Source organism: Ambystoma mexicanum, chromosome 5q (assembly GCF_040938575.1).
Source record: "Ambystoma mexicanum isolate Mex_15411 chromosome 5q, UKY_AmexF1_1, whole genome shotgun sequence".
Classification (NCBI taxonomy): Eukaryota; Metazoa; Chordata; class Amphibia; order Caudata; family Ambystomatidae; genus Ambystoma; species Ambystoma mexicanum.
This window is the reverse complement of record NC_090933.1, coordinates 1,154,189,722-1,154,213,009: the sequence shown is the minus strand read 5'-3', so window position 1 is coordinate 1,154,213,009 and position 23,288 is coordinate 1,154,189,722. Positions and strand designations below refer to the sequence as shown.

The following is a 23,288-nucleotide window of genomic DNA, read 5'->3' as shown; positions in this document are numbered from 1 at the left end:
CTTTCCTCTCGGAATTTCTGGTGGCAGTGGTATTACAATGATTTTCCTGCCCATGACCTGTTTAAACGCTCCGGTAGCTAAAATCCACTGAAGCCATGATTTTCAAGGTGGCGTCTGAGCCCTCTCAGGTTCTGATCGACTTTTTTCACCATTTCTTTTTGGAAAGGTCCTTCTAGTGTTTGTCTGTGCTCATCAAACCAGGTTTGGTCCTTTTGTTCGTTTGCCTTCGGTGGGCTTCAGTACTGAAGACCGCCTCTGGCGCCTGAGTGTCTGGGGTGGACCGGAAGTGAGGGAGGTGCCCGAAACTCCCTGTGCTTAGTCTCCTTGGAGACCTGAATGCACTTTGGCATGATTAGCTGGCTGACTGTCCGGCAAGGACAGCCACCCTGCTGGGTGAGTGGCAACTAGGCTGGAATGAATGGGAGAAAACTGTTTAAAAGGCAGGTCATTGAGACTTGGAAGGCAGAGTCGACCACTGGAACGAAAGAACCGAAGCCGAGCTGAAGGAAGACAACTAACTCCTGGCCCGTTGGTTTGCCCGGTGTAGCCCTGCTGCAGGTCCGAATAGCCTAAAACTCCCTCGACAGAGAAGCCCCTTCAACAACGACTTCTTCCCTTGAGCTGGTGGAACAGCAAACTCGCAAGCCACCTGGAAACCATCTCCATACTGGTCGAATTTTCTTCAGAGTGCTGTTGAAAACTGGATAGCTAGTGAGAAGGATACCAGTTTGTGGACTTTAAGGCACTCACACCTTAAACCAACGTTTTGCCAAGCTTGTGGATCCATACCCGTGCAGTGCAGGAACCTCCCGTCGTCCTCCTCCCTCTTGTCCCCACGACTGAGGCCCAGGATCAGCGAGATCTGCAGGAACTGCCAGGAACAGTTGCCTCACCTACAGCTTTTCTTCATTACTAAGGTACTGTGCAAACGCGGTTGAGAAATCCTCTCTGCCGTGGTGAAAGTTCTCGAAACTTTTCCAACTTTGGAGTCTTGTTTGCTCCTAATCCGACATAACTCTTTTTCGTGCAAACTACTTCTAAGAGCATTGGCAAAGACTTAACCGTTTACTACCAGAACTGTGCTATCCTATCCCAGACACTGATCCATTGACTTTGGCTCAGGTCTATTGAATTCAACTGCCTCTTGTAGTGAACTGAAACTATTTGCTCTGCCTAAGAAAGTATTTGTGTTTAATTCTTATGACATGTGTCTTTTACTCCCATTTAAAGTTACTGAAGTGCCATTTTGCTCTCACTTCTGGGGAGCCTAACTTGTTCAGAAACATATTGGTTTGGTAATGGAGTGTATTATAGTGTGATATTGAGCTGCATATTGCTAGTGGAATGTTTTCTAAATGACTGTGTAAATAAATTAATATTTTTTTTACCACAAAACCTTAAATGTTTGTTTGAACCACTGTGATTGCAAGTCCTTTGTGTAATGCCTTGTACTGCTCACATCCCTCTTGAGATAAGCCTGACTGCTCAGGCTCAGCCCTGCTACCACAAAACTGTGTAGTACAGAGTTATACGAAAGGTGAGATTGTGCTTACACCTGTAGTCTTAATTGTGTGTAGTGTTCCCAAAGGGTACTGAATGTAATTCTGCTTAACAGGGCGGTGATCCCAAGACCAAATGGTCCTTTTCAACACTTGCATATTGACTATGTCGACATGATACAAGTTTGTAATGGATACAGATACCTTTTAGTTGTAGTATGTCCTTTCTCTAGATGGATAGAGGCAGGTCCATGTACGCACCCAGACACTACCTGTGCAGCCACGTTCTTGTTGCGGGAAGTTTTTCTCAGATGGGGGGTGTGTGAAATAATGAGATCGGATAATGGACCGCATTTTGTTAAGTTTTCGAGCAGATCACTTCATTGCTTGGAATAAAACATACCTTTTCTTCGGCTGATCATCTGCAAGGAAATGGTATCTGTGAAAAGCTCAACGGCCCGTTGAAGGAAAGAATAGCTAAGTTGAAGCTTACTTTGAAAAAAGGGTAGTTGCACTGCATACCACTGGCATTGTATGCATTGAGTAACCAACCAGGTTCTGACCATCATCTTACGCCTCACGAGATTGTGACTGGTGAAAGGATGAGAACTCCTTTAATGCCTATATCCCGAGTTAGAAGTGATCCTCAGCCAACATCAGAAGTGTTAGAACTTGAATTGCAAAACTACTTGAACTGTTTAACATCTAGTTTTTGTGTAATTTCAGGACAGTTGCAGAGACGAGGGTGTACAGCAGTACAGAACATAGGAGATGCTTCAACAAACCAAATTTCCGAATTTGTATGCCCAAGAATTTACCCAGGAGACAAAATCTTGATTTGTAACTATACAAGGAAAAAGTGGGACGAGCCCCGCTTTCGCTGTCCTTTCATTGTCGAGGATGCCACGCCATCTACTGTCAAAGTGCAGGATAGGCGAGCTTGGATCTTCCTGGGCGACATAAAGATCTACACTGGAGAGACACCTCTGCTTACAGCCCACCGCAAAGAAGTTACAATCATTGGGGAAGAACCACAGCACGTGCGGACTAGATCCATGACGAGGAAGGACGCATAATCTGCCAAGTGGAAAGCAGGAAAAACTTGTTAGTGGACTATGGCCCAATTTGGACACTCCCTTTTTAGCTACAAATAAAAGGGTAAAAGGACACATTCGAACACTCTGTGCATCATAGTTGCAGTGTGAAGAGAAGATCTGCATTCTTGAAAGCCACAGTAGGTTATTCACTTTGGACTGAGGCACACTTAAGCCTTGATAAAAATTAAGGATATGCCAAACTTTGATTGTGGACACAGCAGTTGGAAAATAATACAGTATCCAGATTAATTCCAAACAGAGCTCTTGTTCGGAGTTACCCATGGTGTTACCCAGTGATGACCTTTCTAGGCACATACTTACTTTGAGTTGGTATTGTGTACTTATCCACCACTGGTGGGGAGAACTAGTCGCATACCAGATTTTCTTGGCAATACTGACAACACATTTTTTTTTTAGCCGACTGCTTATAATCATCACCGAAGAATTTTTGCAATTGCCTGAGTTCAGTGAAGAAAATGAATGATGGTAGATCAACCTCCGGTGAAGAAAACACGAATGCCCCTATCACCTGACGCAGCACATAGACTGGTCATTGTGGTGTTCTTTTGTTTGATTGAATACTACCCGCATCTCGTTGGAAAGCACACAGATCTGGTGTCATTTCCCAGGGACTCAAGAAATACTACACATTTGAACGTGATCCTGGAAGCCATAATAATCCAGGTGGCAATCTATTCTGAAAGAAACCACAGAGCTGTATAGAAACTTTTCCTCTGAGGAACAGATCGAGGAAGTGAAAACACTTAAAACTTTGTTCATGCTGACATGGAAGCTATAATGTCCTTTGGCCAAAGAACGTAAAACTTTATGCTGACAGGGAAGCTACAATGTCATCTGGTCTGAAGCAGATTTGAGGTATAGATTGGGAACTAGTCAATGAAGCAGAGTACATCGCAGCTCACATAAAGCATCTTTCTTCACGATAAAGGAACATTTGCACCACGACTGGGAAAAACTGGTTCCAGAAAGCAGCTAAGCGGATCGAGGACGAATGCTGTAAAAGACGACAAAGGTTCCAGAAACAAATCTAAAATGCAATCCCAGTAAAAAATATGTTTCCTTCCTTAGCATCACATGATTGAGATGGGGAACCAGAGCAGCAATTTTGTGCTGCCCCAAGAGGACCGACAGTCATACTTCCCCAGAAGCAGGTGCTGCCGTCTCATTGTATCATTTACACATGTATTGTATTCATACTAATATTGCTTTCACTGACAGTTAGAACTGCTTTCTATAGAGGAGCAAATGATGCAAAAATTCCTATATATGTGTCTGAGCAGAAGGAAAAAATAGACGTGCCAACTACAAAACAACCAAGGCCATTTGTAGCATTCCTGTCCCTAGAAAAAATTGACAGGTACCGGAGATTGAAATGGATGTTGTTAGCAATACATCACACATAGTACTTGGTTCAAACACTACTCTCACACGCCGGAGACAGGGTCGGCAAAACAAGCAAAATAATGGATTGACAAAGGTTGGGCCCACACAGATAATGCATGCAGACTCACCTGATCAAGTGTCAAAAAGCCAAAGCACAAATCCTACAAGACAATCACGTGCAGAGATGATAGGAGAATCAATTGGGCGATTTATAGCCATTGCTAGGTAGAAACAGAGTGATAAAGAAAGACTTGCTGAACTTTCTTATACTCGGGGAACCCGGATGGATGTTCCTAGAATCAACCAGCCAGAAGAAGCTATAATGATGTGTTCAGAGATGTGGTTATAGCAAACTACAAAAAGACTTTGAGAATTAAAAGAAGCACCCAAGAAGACAATTATGAACCGAATGATTATCTAGACAGCACAGCACACTCGGGAAACAACATATGGTACCAACACATGAAAGAAGTTATAAGAAGTACGTCAGAAGAAGACTGCTTCGGATATGCACTGTGCCATACAGCATGGGGAAGTCAAAAATCTTCATAGTAATTTAAATTGATGTTCAGACAGCACATTACCTATCACACATAGCACTTTGTAAGACAAGAGGTCAATTTGTAGGAAGCAATGATTCTCTTAAATGGGAAACTGAAAATAGAGATCCAAATGAAGATGACTACATACAAGATATAAAGACAAGAAACAATGCAAAAAACCAATAATATTGTGATCAGACATGAGAAACCTGGAGTGAAAGGAGCAGAAATTAGAAGAGAAATGAATAAAAAACAATGTCCAAGGAAAAACTATAGAAGAAGCTCGCAGATGGAAGAACAGAGAACAAATGCAGATTTTGGGAACAGTACTATCACCAGACGGATGGAAAAAAGAAGTGGTAATCTGCAGAGCATGGGTAGTTATTGGTTGTCATCAACCTACCATTGACATAGTACAGAATGGATACAAGCCATTATAGCCAACACTTGCTAAACTACTGACATGGGTCAAAGACAGGGGAGGACCATTGTGGATAGTACCATTAGAAAGTTCTAGGTTTTGCTTCAGGAACAGTGGTACAAGAAAAATGGTAGAAAATCAGAACTGTGGGCGCATATTCAATGCACCAGGAATGGTGCATTGGACAGCAGTAATAATGTATCATTATTGGGCTTGTGGATCAAAAGCCTGCATCAGACTGCCTAAAGACTGGGGAGGAATTTACACAATAGTAAATGTCCATGTCCCTGCATTGGTGAATCCTAAAGGTGGCCTGAACATTGACAGTTTTCCTAAAGCAGATGCTCATCTAAGGAGGAAGAGATCTGTAGAGCTGATAAATCGAACAAAGGGAGAGAATTATTTCTCCTGATAAATCAAGAAAAGCCTTTGATGCCATTCCATATGAACACAGGCTGTTCAGAACTCATCTGCGTTCACAATGATCTTTATGCCAAGAATCCAAGTTGGAGCAAATACCAAGTGGTTACAAATCACCAGATGGTAATTACTACAGACAATCAATACAACTATAAAAAGATTCAATGCAATCAGAGAAGAACTGAGAGCTGTAAGTCTAATGGCTCTCCAGAACAGATATGTCGTGGACATGATTACAGCCATGGATGGAGGTGTTTGTGCCAAAATTGGAGAATCATGTTGCACATTTATACCTTCTCACGATGACGAAAATGGAACCTTAACAGAGGCCATTAACATGCGGACGAAACTTCATGGTCAAATGATAGGAGAAGTAGAAGATATTGATGATGACAGCTGGTTTGGAAATCTCTTCTCATGGGTTCCACAATGGATGGCAGATATGTTCAAATGTCTTGGAGTGTTGCTATTATTAGTGATGCTTGGATTTTGTGTGATCAAGATAATAATCTCACAGTTGAAGACAGCAAAGAAACCCATAGGGATGAAGATCATGATCGATGTTGAACCAGGATGGAAACCTAAAGACATGACTGATGAAGAGATCAGAGACTTTGTGAAGTCTAGCATCCATGCAGCCGAGGGAACAAAGTTCCTGTATCCAAAAGACCACAGGAAGTATGTGGAAAGCTGTATCTACTGCAGTACAAGTGGACAGTTCACGCCGTTGACATGGAACAAAGATGAGCATGTGAAACCAGCTGGATGCCTGAAGGGAGTGATACAAATATGGATACCTAAGAGGCACTTTTTCAGACTAGGATGTCTGGATGAGAAAGAAGATGTGAGTGTGGTCGATAAATCGCGCAGAGAGGGGAGTGTAGAGGAGGAGCCAAGTACCCCTAATCCCCTACCCCGCCTACATTACCTGAGAAGTATGAACCAAAGTATGTGACATATACTACACCAATCAGAAGGCAAGAAGAAGAGCAAGGACTCTGTGCAGTACCCATGTGTGCCTATACCTAAGAGAATATGGGAAGTAAAGTATCCATTAAGGAAACAATGCCTACATTCAAGCCAATATGATGGCCATTTGAATGTGTTTCCTGATGAAAGGAAGAAACTGAATGACCAGGATGAATGGTGACGTCCTACGAAACCGAATCGATTCCATAGATAGAAGATATTCAGACCTGAGAGGCAGACGATTTATGAGGAATGAAGAAGTACTAGGGATAAGTTACATTTTGGGACCAAGATGAAGAAACTTATGCCACAAACATGATGAAGATACTTAGTTTAAATGTGAACAGATGCAATGAAACGCAAGCAGCAAAACAATCATTAAGCTAGCCAAATGCTTATAGTTAATAGATTGCGGCAAGCGCCAACATATACATATATACCTCATAGATACATATGTATTGAATAAAGAATGAAGGTTCCACTACGTATATAGCAGTCTTGAACAACAAGAAAGGCCTCGAATTCAGTGTCGCAGTTACAAAAGCAATTGAGTTAAACAGAATATATTTCAGCTAAGGAGTTGGATGTGCCAAAGAGCCATGGTCTTATCAGAACTAAAATTGGCTGACATTAGATACAATTAATGTGAAAGAACAGAAGCTCCTGTTCAAGAAGGTCAAGTATAAACAAAGACGTCAGAGGACTGTTGGAAAATACAGTTAAATACACGAGAATTCATGGTGTCCAGTCACATGATGGAAGAAAGTTGGACGCATGAGGAGATCACACCTACGCACAGAAGCCAGACAGTACCCATACTCCTTAAAAAAAAAAAAAAAAATCCCAGAGAACAGTACAAACTCAAGGCCAACTTCCGACACTAATTGACACTGAACCGTTGAGATGGAGTGTACTTTTAATTGGTAGGAAGGTGGTATCAAGACAAGCTCACCCGCACCTGGTTGTTCAGTCTGCATGCTGCTCACGTAGGTGGAAAGTTATTGACGGGGTTAGTAGCCAGCCAATTATAGAGGACCACATACTTGGGGGGGGGGGGGGGGGGGGGGTCCTATAGTTGTGTAGCCAATGGGAAGTTGTATATTTAGTGACGTTCATAGTGACTATTTTGAAGGGAGGGCTTAGTTGCCCCACCTATTGTTGATTATCCAATTAGTTCTCTCTGTTACTCTATACAGATATTACATCTATACTTAGTAATTCACTTGGAGCCAATGTCGCTTTGGTATTGACGCAGGTCTATACGTCAGTAGTGACACATTTGGTCTATAAAAACTATGTTTTTTCTTAAATGAATTGAGAGTTGAGTATCGGGCGATTGCTGATGTTCGTTTTAATCCCTGTTTTACTTACTTACATTAAAACAAACACACTTTTTGCCAAACTATTTGTGTCGTCTGAATTATTGATGTTTGATGTCCCATCCATCTCAAGGGTATTGCTACTCACCTTAAGGGCTGGGAGTCCCCAGCTCAGACCAGTTCTGGAGGGGTCTACTTGGTATAAGGTTTCAGAGAGTAAAGGATACCAGCACGTCTTTGGAAACAGTGATCCGGTGTATGGTAGAGTCGGTTGTGTTGTATACTAATGGCATACATCTAAAATGATGGTCCAGCCTTGAATAGAAATGGTGGACATTGGAGTAAAAAGAATAATCATATGAACCTTATGCAGTGCTCTCATAATCCCCCTTAGCTCTGACCTGAGAAGAGGATTGAGAGAGTTGGTGGACATATTAGGTAAAAGACTCCCAATAGAAGTATCTCGGCAAAGCCCTTAAGCTTGTCCAAGAATTCCTGGAGGAATGTATCTTGGCCCACATTGGGTGCATACACTGTTGTTACCAATAATAGGGCTGTGGAGGCCCATGAGTACATATTATGAAAAAAAACAGAATATCTGAACAACTAGGTCAGAGGCCTTATCAAGGAATATTGCTGAGCATGATTCCTGATTCTGTGCAATATTTTGATAATCAGTCACATAACTTACACCTCCACTTTCCTTTTACCATGACTGTTTGCAAATACTGGGTCTATTTTGGAATATTATGAGTTTTCAAAAACATGTCAATAGTGTTAGAACATGGCCACGTGTACACTATTGGAGCGAACATCGGCCACACAACATATAGAGCAGAGGGAGCAGATTTGAAATCTTAACTAACTCCACTTGAACTGTGGTCACTTGTGTCTGTCTTACTATTGATACCATGCCTTCCTTACAGTCCCCACCAACAATCTCCTCTATGCGTGAGGTCATACCCAGAGTGCTTTGCAACAGAAAAGGTACAAGGCTGAAATCATGGAATGCTAAGGTCCCACCCATCTTTCTGTCTGTTGTGGATCAAAGGGTCTAGCTGGTTAAGGAAGCTCTCTGTCGTTCCAGATTAAAGTGGCAGGTCTACCTTGAAGCTGTGGTGAGACCAGACTTTCCGGCTCCGTCAATCCACATACTCGTACCTTCTGAATGGGGTGTCACTGCTGGGATGACTACTGTAAACACGCAGTCCAAGACATGACATTTCACTGTCAATCGATACGAAGGACGGGAGCTAGCTTCAGGTTGACAAAGTGCATACGAAAGGGTGTTGGGGATTCCTGTCTCCTTTGTTAGCCTCTGAAGCCAGGCCCCATGGGAGCATATATGAATTAAACTCCGATTGTATGCAAATGCTGCCACCAGCTACAGGGCTCAACAAAATGACTGGGTGGATCCATGGAGCCTTTGTTAGTTAATGAGACTGGCCATGGCAGGGAGAACGTTTGGCCCTTCCCCTTTTGGAGATGCTTTGTGCACTTCACCTATCAGATCCAAACTAAATATGACAGGGGGTCTGCACCTGTAGGCTTTGTCTAACCACAGCACACAGGTCTATGTGTATGTTGTGTGGGGAGCATAGGTATAATGTGTGTGGAATAGCCCCACACATTTTACGGAGGTAGATCTACCATCCTTTAATTTCATTATTTTTTTTAAGCCCAGGCTAGCGCACACCCACTGTGCGTATGGTCGGATTCCTCATACAGACCCCTGTTCTTCAATAGCCAGAGTGCCCTTTCCTTCCAAAGATCCATTCCCTGTTTGTCTAATTACATTGGTGGGTAGTTAGTGTTAGTTTAATTAAAGTCTAATTGTATAGAACCTTGATTGAACATTTCTTTTGTTTTGGTAATTCCCATTCTATTGTTTTTGACTTTTTCTGTGCTGGCTCCCACCCTCTTGAAGAGTGTAGCCTGCCCTCAGCCCATGCTACTTTAAACGGGAGAAGGAGGTATACTATTCCTGTTTCGCATTTATGATTGGGATCACTGCTGTTCTAGTAGTATTGTGAAGCTGAGTAAGAGCTTGGAGAGAGAGAGAATACATTTTATTAAATCAGATTTCTCCATTAACAAACACAGATAAATACACCATAAATAAACAGTGTACAAAAGTGTAAAATAAATAATAATAAAAAGAGGTTGGAAGACCTGCTCATCCCTGTACTCATGTGGGGCAGTAGGTATTTCTTGTCAGAAATATTTTTTGAGGTTGGGATCGGACCCTGATTTTACCAACTGGATCGAACCAACATCTTGATGTTTTATATTATATATGGTATCTGGGCATTGCATCGACTGCCAAACCGTCGAATGCCATACCATTGGAAAAAAATGCATTTAAACATTTTTTTAAATGGTAAAGGGTACCGTTTAATAAAAATGGTTTTTAAAGGTTTAAAAAAGGGGGGGTTGGGCCATTAAATATATATATATTTTTTAAAATGCATTAGACTAGGAACCCATATGATATGATATGGCATTTATAACACGCCTATATACAAGTGTTTCGAGGCTCGACGAGGCATGGGAGGGGTACTGAGGGAAGGCATAGACAACGGTCTTACTAGGCCAGGTGACATTGAGATTGCGCAAGTGCAGGGGAAGGGGAAACGTGCAGGGGGGAGGCGGCAGTCCAGTTCATGGGAACAACAGTAGAATAAATAGAATAAATAAAAGTGCGGCCAACTGGTGGCAAGTGCAAAGGTAAGTGCAGACATCATGTGTCAAGTGGTGGTAGGGGGCTGTAGGGATACAGAAAACAATCCCCAAGTGCGGGGGATGCCATGGAGGCAGTGCAGAGGTGCAACTGGCGGTCGAGGGGACCTGGGCCCGAGAACAGAGGTTAGCCAGGTGACCAGTGCAGATTCAGGTAGGAGTTCAACAGGGGAGAGGAGGAGAGAAAGCAGAAGCAAAGAGGAAGGTTTTAAGGTGCTTCCGGAAGCAGAGATGGTTCTCCTCACGTTTCAGGGAGGCTGTTCCAGAGGGAGGCCCCAGCCGAAGAGAGAGATCTACCACCAACTCGTTGCTTGGAGAAGGGAGGGAGGGAGTTGGAGGCAGATGAGCGAAGAGTTCGAGAAGGAAGATATTTAGGAAGAGGGAGTTGAAGCTATTGAGGCCCCTGGCCCCAGAAGGCCTTGTGGACAATGCCGAGAATTCTGAACTTCTTCCTCGCAGCCACTGGAAGCCAGTGCAGAGATTTCAGTCCTGGAAAGATACGATCCCTGGGCTTGAGGCCAAGGACAAGTCTCGCAAGCCTGTTCTGGATGAGTTGCAGAGGGCAGAGAGTAGAAGCAGGTAGATTGGTGGTTTTTATGTTTGATATTTTACCTTTTTAGTTTTATGGACCCAGATTTTCACATTTGCTGTCGCCAACTGAACACTTTAAATAAATATGCAGTTTTGCACTTTGTACTTGTTTTTTGCAGCATACCAACTATGTTAGTTACTTCTAATAGTGTTATGTGATTTTGCCTGCATGATGTTGCGAAAGCCCTATTGAGCCAAATGTGTTCATAAAAATCAAATAAAATCAATATGAATAGTTTGTAGAGTGAACACCAAGCTCAGCAGGAGGAGTTCTTAAAGACCATCACCTGTTCAATATACCGAGGACTAACATGTATCATTGAAATCCACAATCAAAATATATTTTCTGAAAGTGTAAAGTCTTCAATTCAGACTAAATGTCATGCAACAGCATTACAGATTAATGTCCAAGATAATCTTGACAATATTGCATTATTAAATGTGTTATCTTTAGGGCTACTTTCTTGCGTGCAATCACGTTATCTGAATACTGTCTTTTAATAGTACATGATAACATAGAAAGAGGACACTTTTTATTGCCATTTGAACTTTTTCATATTCACATCAAGATGTGCGGTTCAGATCCGAGGATAAAAGTTGCTATAGGCACTCGCAAATAGTATTTATTGCGCCACTAATTCTAGCAGAATTTAATTTCCTTCCTTTTTGTCATGCAGTGGTGCAAAATTCACCTGAGACTAGGTTACTTGCAACCCTTCACTGGCTGTAATGATTTGAATATCTATTGAACTGAATTGATATTGCATTGTTACCTTTTCATAGGGCAAAAGCTATTCCTGCCCCATTTGTGAGAAATCATTTTCTGATGATCGGCTGATAAGATCGCACATCAAGGCAAATCATCCGGGTAAGTCCAATACAATATGTTTGGTGCGGGACAATATATTTCAAGCTGCCTCTTATTAGCTTGTGATCTATGTTAAATAGTATGATACAGTGTGTCTTTGCATTTTCCTGTGTAAACAAATAATATTGTGTACTTTTAGATAAATCTTCAAGTTACTGTGCCTAGTGCAATGTTAACTTCATCTAAATAGATTCAAGTCTAACCTATCTCATCGGTCACATATACTGACCCTTTTTCCTCAAAGACCAAGTGCGTGCACAGTCAAAGTTGTGAGGTACTTTCACAGATCGATTTAATTGGACATTATGCTTACATTATGCCCACTTAAGTATATCTACCACTCTGCCATCCGCTCCCTCTGCCTTCTCTTTCCCCATGACTCCATCTCCTCTTCTCTCTCCTCTCTAGATTGGCTCCCATTTAATTCCCAGCTCAAATTCAATTTCCTCTGTCTCTACACTCCTTCTCGTTCTCTCCGCTCTTCCAATCTCTACCTACTCTCCTCTCCACCCTGTTCCCCTTCTCGCTTCTGCTCTTTCCAACTCCTTGCCCCTTACCACTGGAACCACCTTCCTCTTTTCATTCGCTCTACTTCTTCCTTCACTTACTTTCGTACCTCCCTAAAATCCTATCTCTTTCATTCATCTCCTTAAAACCCTTTGCTTCCTCTTATTTATTTTAGTATTCTCTCCTACCCCTCCTTTTTCCTTTGCTACTTCCCTTACCCCCTCTCTCCACTCTCCCCTTCCTTATGTCCTGTACGTTTCTCATCCTCCTCTCTTCCTTCCTTCTCCCTCTGCCTCCTCTCTTACTTCTACTCTCACGTTTCCTCCCACCCACTATCTCTTCTCTCCTCTTGACCCCTCCCTTCTCTTCTTCCCCTTCAATAATGTAAATTGTTTTTTGTACTGCTTTCTGGTTTAATTCAATTGTTATGTAATGCTTGCTGTATATTGTTGGTTCCTCTTGTAAAGCGTTTTGGATTAAAACGCTATATAAAGTCAATAAAATACAAATACAGTACATCCAAATATTGCAAATCTTGGACCCAGGGCATGCAATGTTAAAAATAAATATGCTTCTGACATATTCATATGAAAAGCAGTACTTCATAAAAATGTGCTTTTGTAGATTCAAATTGGTCACCAATTGGAGGCTAATGAAATAATTGTATCCATTGGCCACTCAGCACCACCTTGCCCCATTACCAGCTAAATTGTTAATCTCATGTCCACTCTGGGGATCGTTAGTATTGCACTACCAGGTAGCCTACACTGCATTGACATGTTTTACTATATATATTTATGGATTGACTGCATAAGATGATGTGATGGAGGTCTCTTTTTAAATATGCAGTGTTCTTTGACTTGTGTAGTCGCACAAGGATCCTCCCTCTTTTAATTCCTTTTCAATATGTACTTGAATGTCAGACTGTAAGTCCAATGTTGCAAATTTTCTTTAAAGAAAATAGTGCTTTGTCCTTAACAAGAATGTAATGGCTGTTCACCAACATGCTCCCAAGAGCTGGTGTTACACCATGTAACCTGTTTTGTCGGTTAGTATTTAGGCATGGCTGGCCATGAGAAGCTCCCATCCCTTGTTTGGTAGTACCCTTATACATTTTAAGGCTCATAGCATGGCTGTACTTGGGCAACAATCCTACCAGCTTTCTTTGTTGTTTTTAAACAAGAGCCGTCCAGTCCACCAATTTAGATCTGTCGACCATCGTACACAAGAAAAGGTGATGGGGAGGATTTATAAATCTGCAGTAATCCACTAAATCCTGGAAAAATTGATCTACATTCAATGCTCACAGTGAAGGTTAACTTGGTAGTCCGCAACAGCAAAGCTGCGTATTGCCACGGGAAGAATGAGGGAATATAAATAATGGAATACATTAAGGCCAAGCAATATCGCCCATACGTGTCTGATGCGTGACAAGGCCAATTCACATACCTATGGTGATCAGATTGCCAACGTTTCTCCCGATTTTAGGAAAATCTATACATCAGAAGTCTCTGCGGACAGCTCACATCAGAAATGGCTCCTTTAGATAAGATCTGGAGTTTTTTTATTTCTCTTCATGAAATCCCATTACTGTAGAGTTCTTTGCCACCTTTTCAAATGTATTTGACCCACCCTTGCCATGCCTGTATAATTCGCTGCTGGAAGAGAAGGAGAAAATTATGCGCATTCTTTGGAGTCTCAGTGGTGGTGTTTAAGAATTACAGGCTTATTTTGTAATGTTGTCGGATCAACTACAGAGTGTAGGCCCCGATGGCGGTCTATAAAGCTATAATGTATGCCAAGATTCTGATGACGAGTCTGAACACTCTGTTGACCGGTCTTGTTACACCCATAACAGGTGGGCTTTGTAGAGGGTAGATGCGTTTCTGTCAACTCGCACCTCTTCTGCAATATATTATAAATGGCTAATGACCTTTCAGCACCAGTGGCATTTATTTTCCTCATTCATTTCCAATTGAAAAAGTGTTTGATGGGGTCGAATGGAGATGCTTGCTGCGGGTGCTGAAGTGTAAGGTATCAGTCCCCACTTTTGATATCCCTGATTGAGGTTGGCATTGCAACCCAGCATTTGCCATCTCTATTTACGGGACTGTTAACGTTTTTCTACCTCACACATGCTACATGCAAGCAGTGGTTGCTGATTTTGTTTTTTGGGGGGGCATAAGTATTTCACATCCAATGTACATGAGCAGCTGAGCATAGCGAAGAAGAGCCAAAACGTGGAGTGTGTTTCAAGGTGGTTCCCACACCGATTTTATTTTTTAAAAATAATTAGTTAAAATGGCACATTGTTACAGCACACTGTTTGAGAACAATTGGGTAAAATGCCATACAATCTACAATTGGATTTGTAGGCTAATAGATGAAAAGAATCCAGTACCTACCTGGTCACCAACAGCATACAGGAGCATTTTCAAATGCATTTTTATGACATGTTTGCCCACAATGTATATTAGTCTTCTGCGATGGTAAATAATCCTTTCTAATGCTTGCTGTGCCTAATAATACCAACAATTGCTCTGTAAGAAAACCCAATAAATGTCAGTATACCGAGGGTTAAAATGCACTCAAGTTGACTTTGGCCATAACACCAGTAATGCCACTGTCAGAAGAGAAGTCCATGCCGGCTTTGCCAATGTATGCAAGTATCCCCACCTAAAAACATATTAATGTTGCCTTTGCCAGTAAGGATGATATATATGGTAGTATCTCAACGTAAGAAAAAAAATGTGGTTTGCCCATAATACCATTGTAAGCAGACCAGTCCATACTTACTGTGTCAAAAGATGACAGTATCGCGTAAGAGTGCAGTCATGTTGGCTTTTCCCATAATGTCAGTACTATCATCTCAGCCTAAATTTGATTGACCCCCCAACCATGATGTGAGGTAAAACTCTTAAGTTGAGTCTGTGTAAAGTGTGTAAATAGACAGGGTTGAAATGGTCCCAAGCATTGCCCCTGGTTTTGTCATGTGCACTAACCCCCAGCGGAAGAATACATTGTCTGCTAATGAAATACTCACTGGTGGTTCCTTGAGAATGGAAACTGCACCCCCAGCGCTTCCCCACATCCAAGACCTGTCCTTGGAGGACATACTTTGAATAAATATTGTCGCATGTTGATTAAAAATGTTCGATATGTTCATGCTGAGGTCCACAGAGCTTTGCCTTAGCCGGCTACTGAACCTAGATGGATATCTGAAGAGGGTGAGAAAGCATAATTCTGAATAACAATAACTCAACACTCAATTCCCCCTTAAGTACACCCAAACCTCAGTCCATACCTGTTTTCCCTCCTCAAATTGCTGGGAGGAATAGGACACTATTCAGTTGAAAGTTTACTTGGGTTCAGTGGAAACATCAATTAATGTCCCTCCTGGAAATGTGTCTCTTACTTGTCTTGACTTGTAAAATTAAGTGGAAACATATTTCATTCAGCTAATAATATTCCTATAATTGTACTCCTATTTTTTTATGCATTAACTAAAACCTTACTTATCCTTCTTTCAGTTTCATGGGTGGACTGAGATGGACTTTCATTTCTGACGTTCTCCGACTCTTGCTCCCTTTTAATTGAATGAACTGTTTCCTCCAGCACTGCGTTCTGTGCGTATTCTTGAAATTGACCTGTTCGGATTGTGTTTGATTGAAGAGACTAAGGTGCTCCACGCAAGGCGCAATAGAGATCAGATAAAAAAAAGAAACGTTTCCCGCGCGTAGGGCGCGAAGGAAGGACGCATCCAAACAAAGCGCAACTGTTAAGGAGACACATCTCACCACCAGGCGCGCTGGTACACAGCTGGCAGCCGCGTTCTAACGCTGCTCACTACCAAAATATACAAAGCACGAACATAATATTTCTTTCAGCGTTCGCAATGACTACCTTGTTTAATAAAAGCGCTGCTCGTTCCACATTTATTCTGTACTTGAGGAACTTAACTTTAAAGAGTTTAAAAATGGAAAACGGGATCTCAGATGCGTATGCAGTTTAACAAACTCTGATTTTCAATTCACAAGTTCAATTATCTTTAGAACAAGAGTCTCTCTAGTACAATACACGTTATGAAACTTAACTAAGTACCTACTTATATGGTTGAAGTCATTTAGTTGTTGTTCCTTTTTTAAATCACATTTCTTGAAACAATTTTAGTCTTTATTAAAACAAAATGACTTGCTGCGCTTCCACCAAAGAATCTGGTTTTCTTGTCCACGAAGCTGAAGATTCTCAGAAGATTTCTTCTCAGACTAAATTACACAACTTTTCCTGACCTTAGGCCTGACACTTGAACTCTTCACAAACAGAACCTTCCTGCCAAAGGATGAACAATTAAAGGCAGTTGGGAATGTTAGCTTAGAGGCAAAGCTCTCTAAATCCACCAATCAGCTGCCTGAGTCTACCTTATCCAATCAACTGCCAGAACAATCACTGTCATGTTGTATTGGGGCTCACTCCTTCTGTAAGTAAGGAAGGTAAGGCAAACCGCAACCAAATTTCACTGGGTAGATTTTTTCAATTAAAGCAAAATTCATACCCATCTCATACATAGCCTGATCCTCCCCCCTCAACTCAAAGCCAGCATGCACAGCCAAAACCTGACATCCCATTGCACTCATCCCCTTTCAGTGGGGGAATGTTTGTCTGGATATCAAGTTGGTTACCCAGTCCCAGGACCATGTATGAATGCTCACTCCTATTTGGGGTTTAACAGTCCTCCAAATTTTCCCACCTCGGTTCAGGTATGCACTAAAGCAGCATCACTCCATCTTTCCTCCCCAGCCGTTGGTCTCATGTTATACTAACAAAGGTTCTTTGTTCATGGGAACGAGCAAATGGCATTATTACCCATCCACTGAGTCCAATGTAGTGAATAATATGTTACAATTGCCTTCAAGTGTTATTTTTCATTCTCCCAGTCTGGGTAAGCTACTTATTCTGGAGACTTACTTTTTCTGTGGGGATAAAACTTATCCCTGGTTACCCATTCATTGGGGAGGGCATTGTTACATGGGGTATGATCCACCGGCAGCACGCCCTACTCCTATTTTTCCCGTTCAGTCCCATACTAGAAGAAGCATTGCCTGGGAAAATGTTGTTGCTTGGTGGGATATATGATACCAGCTCATGGGGTTAAAATAAATACAGGTCATCTGACTCAATTGTCACGATTGGTAGAGATTGGTCTTTGATGCTATTATCGAGAGAAAAAGTAGCCATTCAGACCTTGGAACTTCACAATCGTATGGCTCACAATTTTGTTCTGACTTCTCAAGGCTGCGTCTGTGCAGTCGTGAAGAGCGAGTGCTGTACTTTTATACAAAGTTATGCATGCAACATTATGGATATAATCACTCACATTTGTCACACTGTAAGCCACCTTCACACCAGGAGCTTTGGGTCTTGGATTGTAGGTCTATTGAGACCCCTGGGTATGTCTATTGGATAGATTTTACTTATAGCACTAGTTATAATTCTAAGTCTGTCCTGTCTTTTAATGGTTTGTACGTGCCTCTATTATCTGCTATGCAGTAACTGTTCTGAAGTTTCTCAACCTTCCCAAGTGCTTAACTGTCATGTGACTGATGACACAATATGTTATGATATGCCAGGATGTGACATTTGTTCTGCTAGAGATGTTTGTAATGAGAGTGGAGTGAAGGTCTCTTACGAGGGGAATGTGGGGACTGTTTGGGAATTGAAAATTGTATCTGCAAATGACTGCATTATAACAATGAGTAGATACTGCAAACTGCCATGTTCAAGCAATTTTTTCCGGCCATGTAAGATGAGACTTTAGATTTTAATACGCAAGTCTTTGTAATCAAGGGTCCTTGCCCAGGGGGCAGGAATGATCGCTTTCAATTCTCTCACTTCTGACGTATTTCCTGTTTGGCATATGCAAGAGTGTTTTAGGCTCTCGCTTTCTTAGGAAAAGCAGCATTAGCAAACCGAAGTCATAATGCAAGCGTCCTTGCCTGCCTTGGAACAAGTGTGAATCTTTAACCCCTTAAGTGCTAAGAATGAGATTGCTCATCCTCAGCACTACCTTTGGAGTGCAGAGGACGAGCAATCTCGTCCATTTTAGCATTTACCTTTGGAGGGTCAAATCACCCCTCCGTTGCAGCACCAATCTCCCTAACCCCCATACAGGAAAGGGGAGGACTTCCCCTTGCATGCCTGGGGCCATGGGGGGTTACCTTATGACGTTGGTGCACGCTACGTGCACCAACTTAATCAGGAATTGAAATTTACATGCTGAAGCCAGAAGGCTTCAGCATATAAATTTAGCAGAGACTCATTTGCGCCCTGCAAGGGAATTTACTGCCCTATTTTGCTATATGAGGTCTCGTTGGAAAGGGGGGGACTCTCAGCAGATTCGATCCTTGACCAGCAATCCTCACTGGACCACCATAAATTGCAGCAAGAGAGGCAAACTATTGTTTTGACTCGTTTGGGGTTGAATTTTTGCTGTTTTGCCACCATGTAAAGCAAAATAACATTTTTCACCACTAGACCACCAGGAAAATGATTTTGAGGGTCAGGGCACCTACCCGGGCCAAACAGAACCCCACCTCCAAAAATTGCATCAAGATGGAAAACTGTAGTTTTGCCTTCTTTGGGGGCAAATTGGTGTTGTTTTGCACTGATTTGCCCACATGGAAGGCAAAACAAGATTCCACTTCTTGTAGAGTGGCACACTTGGGGACATTAGAGGGCTGGCCCTGTGCCTGTGGGCCAGCCAGCCCTTGCAGGAATCCGCCCACTGAGGGGCAGATCCTTTTTGCTTCCATGGGGGGGGCACAATTGAGGCTCTGGCCCCCTTTTGCCTCCCCTGGGATGCAGAAAGGAGCGCTAGGCCACCAGGGAAAGTATTTTGGGGCTGGGGCCTCTTTGGCTCGTTGCCTGTAGCAGCACCCCTGGCCGCTCTGGATCTCTGGCTGGGCCATGTTAGAGTTTTTTCTTCCGAGGAAGGATCGGAACCCTGCCGGGGCTCCTTGGGCCCCCCCCTCTTGATTTGGGAATGTGTGACCCACAATGGGACACAGCCGCACAAGGCTGCGGGCAGCACCGCCGGCTGTCCTAGAGCTCTGGCCATTCTGGGTTACAGCTTTTCCCTCCTGGGAGAGATGGGGACTCTGAGATGGGGACCCCGTTGGGGCTCTCAAGGGCTGCTGCTGGGCTTTGGGGACGTGCGACCCACATGGGTTGTCCCATGACAGCTGCTGACCTAGGGGGCTTTTGACACACGTGCAAGGCAGACGCCCAAGGCTGGGGGCAGCACCCCTGGCCTTCCTAGAGCACTGGCTGGGCTGCGTTACAGCTCTTCCCTCTGGGGAGGGATGGGGACCCTGTCGGGGCTCAGAGGAACTGCCGTTGGGTTTGGGGGCGGTCAATCCATATGGGAGACAGGCGTCCAATGACACTGGCAATACCCCTGGCCTTGCTTGAGCTTTGATCTGCCACGTTTCAGCTTATCCCTCTGGGGAGGGATGGTGACCCTGCAGGGCTCCCTGGGCCTACCCCTGGACTTTGGAGATGGTTGACCCACATAGGAGAAAGGTGGCCAGGGGCAGCATCCCCGGCCCTCCTGGACCTCTGACTGGGCTGCATTACAGCTTTTCCCTCCAGTGAGGGACGGGGACCCTGCCAGGTAGTCCGATGACTGCCGCTGAGCTGGGGTTCGGGGGTTTACCCATGTGCAAGGCAGACGCCAAAGGCCGGGGGCAGCACACCCGTACATCCTAGAGCTCTGGTCATGCCACGTTACAGCTTTACCCTAGCCGGGGACATCACCCCTGACTGTCCTGGAGCTCTGGCTGCACTATGTGGAGCCTTTGCCTCTGGGTAGGCATGAGGACCCTGCCGGGGCTCCCTGGGACTGCGTCTGGAATTGTGGACGGTCGACCCACATTGTAGACATGTGCCCAAGGGCAGGGCCAGCAACCCCGGCAGTCCTAGAGCTCTGGCCGTGCCATGTTACAGATTTTCCCTCCTGTGAGGGATGGGCACCCTGCCGGGGCTTCCAGGGACCGGCGACAGACTTGGAGACGGTCGACCCACATGGGAGACATGCGCCCAAGGCCATGGGCATCACCCCCGGCCGTCCTGAGCTTCTGGCTGGGCTGCGTTACAGCTTTTCGGGTAGGGGTGGGGCCCTGCCAGGGCTCCCTGGGACTGCCGCTGGACTTGGGGATGGTCGACCCACATGGGAGACAGGCATCCAGGGCCGGGGCAGCACCCCCGGCCATACTGAAGCTCTGGCTGGGCTGCTTTACAGCTTTTCCTTCTCGGTAGGGACGTGGACCCTGCCGAGACTTCATGGGATCATGGCTGGATTTGGGGACGATTGACCCACATGGGAGACAGGCGCCCATGACCGTTACCATCAGCCCTGACTATCCTTGAGTTCTGCACTGTTAGAGCATTTTCCTCCGGGTAGGAATGGGGACCCTGCTGGTGCTCCTGGGAACTCCTGCTGGACATGGGGACGGTCTACCCACATGGGAGATCGGTGCCCAGGGGCGGGGGAAGCACCCCCGGGCATCCTCAAGCTCTGGCTGGGCTTTGTTACAGCTTTTCTTTCTGGGTAGGGACGTGGACCCTGCCATGGCTCCATGGGACTACAGCTGGACTTTGGGATGGTCGACCCACATTGTAGACTAGCACACATGGCCAGGCACATCACCCCCGACCACCCTGGGAGATACCGTTTTTGTTGGGACACCTGTGAGAATGTGGCAAGGTGGGACATTTGTTGTTTTCTCTTGGTATTGAGAACATTTTCATACATTTCGTACTGCACTTTGTTACACAACCCTTTCATTTCCCAAATGTGACCTACATTTAGTCGCTGCTTTAGACACTGTATGCTTTTGTAACATGCACAAGTCACCTATCCTTCAAAAGGTCTGCCTGTGCTCTTTCAAAAAATGTATGGGTTCCATCGTTCACCACATTCCTTTTCCTTATTTTCAAATACTAAGTGAGTCTTTTTAGGACGTTAAGTGTACAAATCCGGTGTACCATGTCTCAGTTTTTGGCTTGTGGTATTGCTTTTTTGTGAAACATCATGAATAATGTGCGATTTCCCAACTAGAAGAGTCGGTGGGGCGGGGAGGGAATGTAGCAATGCATTGCGTTTCTCAATATTCACAGACGTCATTACGTTACTAGTCCCAACATGTCCAGCACAAATATTTTTTCTGTAAGTTTTCAATTTATTTTCCAAACTATGGACATTTTAGGTACAATGACCCATTCCTGAAGTTGGAATATTGTTTACGTTTTCGAAATGTATGCCTTTCTGTGTTCCAATTCGGTTTCCCACGCTCCTCTTCCATTCCGTCCAAGCGTGTCCTATGGAGAGAAAAACAGGGAATTTCAAAAAAGGGGAAACATCTCTTACTGCTCACAAAACCAGTGATAACCTTATGAAAAATGTTTTGTTTCCACTTCAACCTGTTGTTGAAAGCTTGGAAGGTGGCGAATTCAGATGTGCAAACGATTTGTTCCTAGCTCTTTCAAGAAAACAACCACCGGCTTTTTTGTAAATCATTTTCTTGGCATTTACTCACAACCCCCTACAGCTAACTAAGGATCCTTGGTTTTTATGTTGGCTCCCGCTTTCTTTGAAAAAACGGTGTGTATTGGTTAGGTGCTGCACACTGTGTGAGAAACCAGAGGGTATTCTCCCATTGTCTCCCCATAGATAGATACTCTGTTCAGGTGGCCAGAGATGTGCCACCCTGCGAGAGCCCAACCCTGGGGTTGGACAAGTTAGGGAGCATCACCGGAGTGGAGGGTCTCTGGGGACAGGTGGGTTGGTGACTTTGAGTGAGACACTGTATCCCCCTCAATCCTGCTCTCCATCAGATTCTGCTCCCTCCGCCTTAAAGGTGTCCATCTGACCCCAAGACCCACCTCTCTTAATCTCCCTCAAACAAGAAAATAAAGGAGATGTCCAAAAGGGAACTTTTCTTTACATAGAGGAGAACCCTCACACTCACATTTTCACTTTTCATCACCCCCAGTTGTCAGGAGTTACGTACACTCAAACCCCCTCCCCCCTCTCCCTCTTCCTATCGCTCTCGCTTTCTCTCTGTCTCTCTCATAACTGGGACAAAGAAGAACATGCTGGGAGTAATGAGGCTTACCCATAAGAATCAAAGGGCAATGGATTCCTATGGGCATTCTCCACTGAGTCCCTTGAACAAGGATAGGCAGAATTGGGCAATTCAGGTTGACCATCCACACATGACTCCAGTTAACTTTCAGGGCTGGTATAAAAGGTGTGGTTCAGCACAAAGGTTGGAACGAGTTGGGAAGGAGGTCCAGAGCAGAGAAGCCAGGTTGCAGGGAGTTTCTGGAGTGACCCCGGAGAGGACAGTGTGCTGCAGCATCAATTTGGTGAGCGGAGCAAACTGCTATCAGTTGGGGAAGCCATGCGCCCGTGGACACGACTCCAACAACCAGATCCCTGCTGGCACTTAAAGGACCAATGCTCGTTCCCTTGGGGCCGGGACCGACCCCAAGAGTGTCCGAAGGGCAAGTGGTGAGACCCTGACCTCGGCCTCACGCTGTCGCAGGGAGCCGCTGCATCGCAACGCCACCCAGTGAGTCGTGTGTGTGAGAGAGAGACAGACTCGGGTAAGCGTGCAAGCAGGCGGAGCAGCGTTTGAGAAAGGCATCAGCAAGCAAAAACAGGTGAAAGAAAGCGGAGTGCAGCGCGAGAGTGGCGCTGAAAGAGGAAACTCAAGGAAGAGTGAAAGATATAATTGAAACAGGCAAGCGGCCCAAAGATGAGAGAAAGAGTAAAGTAAAAGTGAAGAAGCAAAGCGGGTAAGTGGTCCGAGCACCGAGGGAAAAGGAAAGTCGAAAGATGGATGGGCAAGTG

General features: G+C 44.2%; 1 protein-coding gene across 3 annotated transcripts in view; it reads left to right on the top strand.

Moving 5' to 3' along the window:
- The window catches only part of ZFAT (zinc finger and AT-hook domain containing), a 1,636,156-nt gene that overhangs the window by 748,969 nt on the left and 863,899 nt on the right, over window positions 1-23,288 (top strand). For all 3 annotated transcript variants that reach the window (XM_069621667.1, XM_069621669.1, XM_069621668.1), the window contains one exon: window positions 11,785-11,869. In XM_069621667.1, coding sequence (XP_069477768.1) covers window positions 11,785-11,869 — 85 coding nt within the window. The remainder of the gene's footprint in view (window positions 1-11,784; window positions 11,870-23,288) is intronic.